Source organism: Gossypium raimondii, chromosome 4 (genome assembly GCF_025698545.1).
Source record: "Gossypium raimondii isolate GPD5lz chromosome 4, ASM2569854v1, whole genome shotgun sequence".
NCBI classification, from domain to species: domain Eukaryota; kingdom Viridiplantae; phylum Streptophyta; class Magnoliopsida; order Malvales; family Malvaceae; genus Gossypium; species Gossypium raimondii.
In genome coordinates this window covers 43,387,489-43,392,743 of record NC_068568.1, presented here as the reverse complement: position 1 = coordinate 43,392,743, position 5,255 = coordinate 43,387,489, and the positions used below count along the sequence as shown (strand labels likewise).

Sequence of the window (5,255 nt, the reverse complement as noted above, 5' to 3'; positions counted from 1 at the left end):
TTTGAAAATTTAAAAACCCACTTGAATTTTGATAAATTCGGTGGATAAAAAAATGAAATAATTTCAAAGTAAAAAGGAATAAAAATAGAAAAGAGGGTGGTCCACTGAGGAGGTCACTTGACAAATTTAAGAGGGGATACAGTCAATGCCTGAGAAATCAGAAATTGCAGGTCATTTCTTCTCTCTCTTTCCAATGCTTTCATTCATTCTTACCCGTGTCAACTCAGTCCTCACACGCTTCATCTTATATCATCCTTTTTCTCTTTCCAGTAAAATAAAATTTAAATACAAAAATATATTAGATTACTAATACTAAATGTATTTTTATTGTTTTTCATGATCTTATCATCAACAGTTTAACTCAATTAATAACGTTATTAATATACACAACTGAGGGAGATAAATTGTGTATATTAAGATAAAATGTATATAAATACGTTAAAATAACAATTTGGTTTAGTGATAAATTTAAGTTTTTATCAATCCAACTAACGTGGGTTTAAATCCCACAATATGCATATTTTTATTTTAAATATGGGAGGATGTTTTCGTAATTTTTCTAACCGAGTTATCTGATTAACTCGTGACAGCAACTCAATCCATGACTTAAATAATAGTATAGATATAAACAATTGGTGAAGGTAACAAAGTGTCTATAAATATAAAATAAAATTTTAGTTGAATGACAGAGTATTTTTTTTAATGCAATTCAAATATCACCATATGCATATTTTTATTGATTTTAATTGAAAAAGTAAAATACTCTTAAATAATGGAAGAATGTTCTCATAATTTTATAACTGAATTAATATCCGACTAACTCGTGACATCAACTCAAAATGTTGTGATGTTGGTTTTATATTTTAGTTTAATTACTTTCTATAAACATATATGTTTGCTTTTAATTATATTGAATCTAATTTATTCATATAAATGCTAAAACAATTTTGCTAAAATTGTTAATTGATATTAAATTGAAGGATATAATGTCAATTTTAGTAGTTTAATATTTATTTCTTTTGTCAATTTGACTCTTACACTTTTTAAACTACATTTGGCTCTCAATTTTTTAAAATAGTCAAATTTAATCATTAATTTTTCAAAAAGAGTTTCTTTAAAATATTAAATTTTTAAACATGACAGTCTACATGTATTTTATAATAATTTATTGAAATTTTTTTATAATTTTTAAATCATTTATTAACGCCGCATATAATATATATAGCACCGTGTTAGCATGAAGTACATGTACACGGACTTCCATACAAGCTGGGAGACCAATATGATTAAAAATTAATATTTTAATCAGAATTAAATAGATAAATTAACTCTTTTCAAAAAATTAATAAAAATAAATTTATTATTATTTCTCATCAAATTTTAACCATATGCCTGTCTATGTCCAAAGTTTAAGCTTTGGAAATGAATCAATGATACGACAATAAATTAATTAATTATTTAATCCTTTAGTCATATTTCTTAATTTAAAAAATATTTATTAAAAAGAAACCTTTAGCATAAATTTTCATTTAGTGGTATAAAACATAAAAGCATGGTTGATTATTGAATTGAAATTTAATTAAATAACTTTATTAGAAAATAAAACAACAAGAATGTATAACTCATTTTAATTTTCAACAATGTTGTACTCATTTCTTTCGCTTCTGTTTATCCAATTTGCTAACCTCATTATTAAATAAAATTTAAGTAAAATGTAATTTCACTTATTAATAAATTTTAATTTTAAATATGAAAAAAAGGTGCTTGATCCCGTTAGAATATACATCTTCCTAGTTGTCATAATAATAACATTACCAATTGAACATGTTTTTTAATTCTCTTATGTCTCATTTAGTTATTAGTATAATAATTAATTTTGAATTTAAACTACCGAGTAATAACTTTTAAAGTTCAAAATAAGCGAAAACTTATCTCTTTACTGAAAATAAATCGTGGAAATAGTTTAATACTACCGATTGAATTAACTCATATACTAAAACATGTATACGAAGGAGTTATAAATCTTATAGAGTAAAATGGAGAAAGAGGTTAAAAAAAAATACATGAAATGCTAAATATTTACCAGGATTACACAGGCATATCTAACCCCCAAGAGGGTTAACAACTTAACCATGGATTATAACTAGGGTTAGAAAAAGGGTTAAGAAGGAGAACCACAAAAACATAGATTTTTCAATTATCAACAATCATCACTCCCCTCTTTCTCCTATTCCTCTCCTACCCTTTCTTTTCCTTCATCTCCCCCATTTAACAACCCAAGAGAGAAGAACCCATTTTTTCCCCCGTTTCTCTATCCCTTTTCCTTTTTCATTACCAAGCTTCGTAATTTCTTGCATATTATCAAATATTTCTCATAAAACCCATCTTCAAAACCCTTTTAAAATTCATTTTTAGCCTTTTTCTTTAATTTTTACCTTTTTTTTTTTTTTGCTTGGTGTTAACTCTAGATGTTAAAGCCATGGATATAGCTCTTGCAAGCACCGCACCAAAATCGCCAGAGGCTGAGCCCGAGCCTGAGCCAGTGACTGAAACACCAACTCGGATCCAACCCACCAAGCCTGTATCTTTCACCAACGGTGTTCTCAAGCGTCACAAGCCTCACCACCACCACCACTACCAAGCGCCACCCATCGTCATAACCTACAAAGAATGTCTGAAGAACCATGCAGCCAGCTTAGGCGGCCATGCTTTAGACGGTTGCGGTGAATTCATGCCGTCGCCAACAGCCACCCCAACTGACCCAACTTCCCTCAAATGTGCTGCTTGTGGGTGCCACCGCAACTTCCACCGCCGCGAACCGGATGACCCACCACCCACAACAGCTACCCCAACAATAGAATACCAGCCTCACCACCGCCACCATCCGCCACCACCAGCAACGGCAGGTCAACCAAATCGTAGTCCTAACTCAGCTTCCCCACCACCGATCTCATCATCTTACTACCCTTCAGCTCCCCACATGCTTTTAGCTCTTTCAGGAGGTCTTACAAACTCCCATTTACCAGCTGGTGGGCTGACACCAAACACTGCTAATCTTGGTTCCAACTCAAAGAAAAGATTCAGAACTAAGTTCACTCAGTACCAGAAGGATAAGATGCTGGAGTTTGCTGAGAAAATTGGGTGGAAAATCCAGAAAAGAGATGAAGAAGATATTCAAGAATTCTGCCGTGAAGTTGGGGTTGATAGAGGGGTTTTAAAAGTTTGGATGCATAACAATAAGAACACTTTTGGGAAGAAAGATCAAGCCAATGGAGGGTCCTCAACTAGAGATGGAATTGGGAATGGGAATGGGAATGGGAATGGGAATGGGAATGGAAATGGAAATGGAAATGGAAATGGAAATGGAAGTGTTCGATTCAACCATGAAGAACATAACAACAGCAACAACAACGGTCAGAATCTGAACCATCACTTCGAAACTGATAGTGTTGCTCATGTTGGAACTAATGGCTGCTCTTCTTCTTCCTCTTGATGCTGCTGTTGGTGATGATGATGATCAGCTTCATTGTTCTTTTTTATTTTTATACCTCATGGGGGGGAGATAATAATCTGTTTAGATATAGAGTAAGGGACTTTGTTTATTAGTTTAAATTTTGTTCCTTTCATTTTGTTCCTAATTAGTTTAATTAAGGATCATCACGTTGCTGCTAATATATAACCTGGGAATTAAGAGCTGCTTTGCAATCCAAAAGGGAATTTGATTTAGAATCTCAGTTCTTCTTTGGGATCATAAACTTCCATGTTTTCTGTGTTTCCAAACAGTGAAAAAAATCCTAAAACCCCCTTTGAATCTATTAACATTTTCCTTAATCCAAGTTAAAAGAAGGAGAATAGCTTCCATTATCATTATCGTCTGTCTCACAAAAAGAAGCAAAAAGTGTTGTAGAACTTGTATCTGATAATTAATATTAAAATACCCCCATTAACTTTATACTAATACTTTTATGTATACAATTAAGGTTGCCATCTTTGTTACAATAGTTGTATGCAATAAGATGTTGGGAGAAATAACCCAAAAAGGAAGAAGGGACTTCAATTTTCTTTTGCAGAATAATTAGCACACTTTGTATGTTTGTTTGTGCAGTATAATAATGGTTGATATAAACTGATAAGACTAATATTTTATATTAAAAAAGCTATAATTTATTCTTCTTAAAGTACAAAAAAGGGATGCTTCTTAATTCTCTCAAGGACGAGATAAGCTTTGGATTTAGGGTTAAAATAATGGGATTTATGGACAGTCTATCATATCTTTGCTTTATGCAATTTTTAGTTTCTCTTTCCTTTTAAGGGATCCCATTATTGATACTATAATTACACCAAATTATAAACTTAAAACAAGTGAAATGGGTTTTGTTTTTGTGTAAAGATGAGTCGGTTTCGTTTCCCCTAAAAAAAGTCCACCCTTAAGACCAGGGAGATTCTCTTGTTTTACTTGAATTTTGTGCTTTTCTTCTCTTTCCAACACTCACTTTTCATTTATTTTTATTTAATGCTTCAACTGTTTCTTATGCCTCCCTTTTTTTTTTCTTTCTGAATATATAGATTGACCCTGAAATTGGCCCCTAAATTTTTTTCCCATCATTTTGGTCCCTAAGATTAGTATTCGTTACACAGATTAATCCCTACATTAACATAGTTTGTTTTTGAATAATTTTCTGATGTAGGCAAGTATGAGAGTGACACGTGGAGAAATAAGGGGCCAATCTGTGTTACAGATGCCAACTTTAGGGACCAATATGATCCAAAAAATATTTAGGGGTCAATTTGAAAAAAGTTGTTAAATTTAAGGGTCAATTTATATATCACATATTAGTGATCAATTTATATTAATTGCAAATAAAGTTTAGGGTCAATCTGAGAAAAGTTCCACCAACGAGCTCCAAGCGACGATCCGATGGTCGGTACGGTGGATCAGTACTCATTGTCAAGTCGAATAACATAACTTAAATCCAAGCCAATCTAAGAGTCAATGTCGAAAATGGGAGAAAAAAGTTGTTTAAAATTTAGTTCGCAAATTTGTGATGTCTAAAGTTGTTTCATGAAAAAAAAAAACTTTAGAAGAGAAGGGAAAAGAGAGTATTCGATTGGTACAGATAATACGAGCAAATAAAGTCGTATATCATAAATTTTAACAGCCTAATAAGTTAAATAAAAAATTTTAAATAATGAAATGACCAAAACAAAAATTTACGCGTAATTCAATAATTAATTGGGTATAATTTACCCACAGC

At 31.6% G+C, this 5,255-nt stretch overlaps 1 protein-coding gene across 1 annotated transcript; it reads left to right on the top strand.

The window, feature by feature from the left end:
• Nucleotides 1-2,213: 2,213 nt before the first annotated feature.
• On the top strand, nt 2,214-3,729 carry LOC105780140 (zinc-finger homeodomain protein 9). Its single transcript, XM_052629668.1, has one exon. It carries the CDS (start codon nt 2,480-2,482, stop codon nt 3,491-3,493), a length of 1,014 nt encoding a protein of 337 aa, XP_052485628.1. The 5' UTR covers nt 2,214-2,479; the 3' UTR covers nt 3,494-3,729.
• The last annotated feature ends 1,526 nt before the right edge of the window (nt 3,730-5,255 follow it).

Coding starts and splice junctions, on each gene's coding strand:
- LOC105780140 (XM_052629668.1), top strand. CDS start 2,480: ATGGATATAGCTCTTGCAAGCACCGCACCAAAATCGCCAGAGGCTGAG.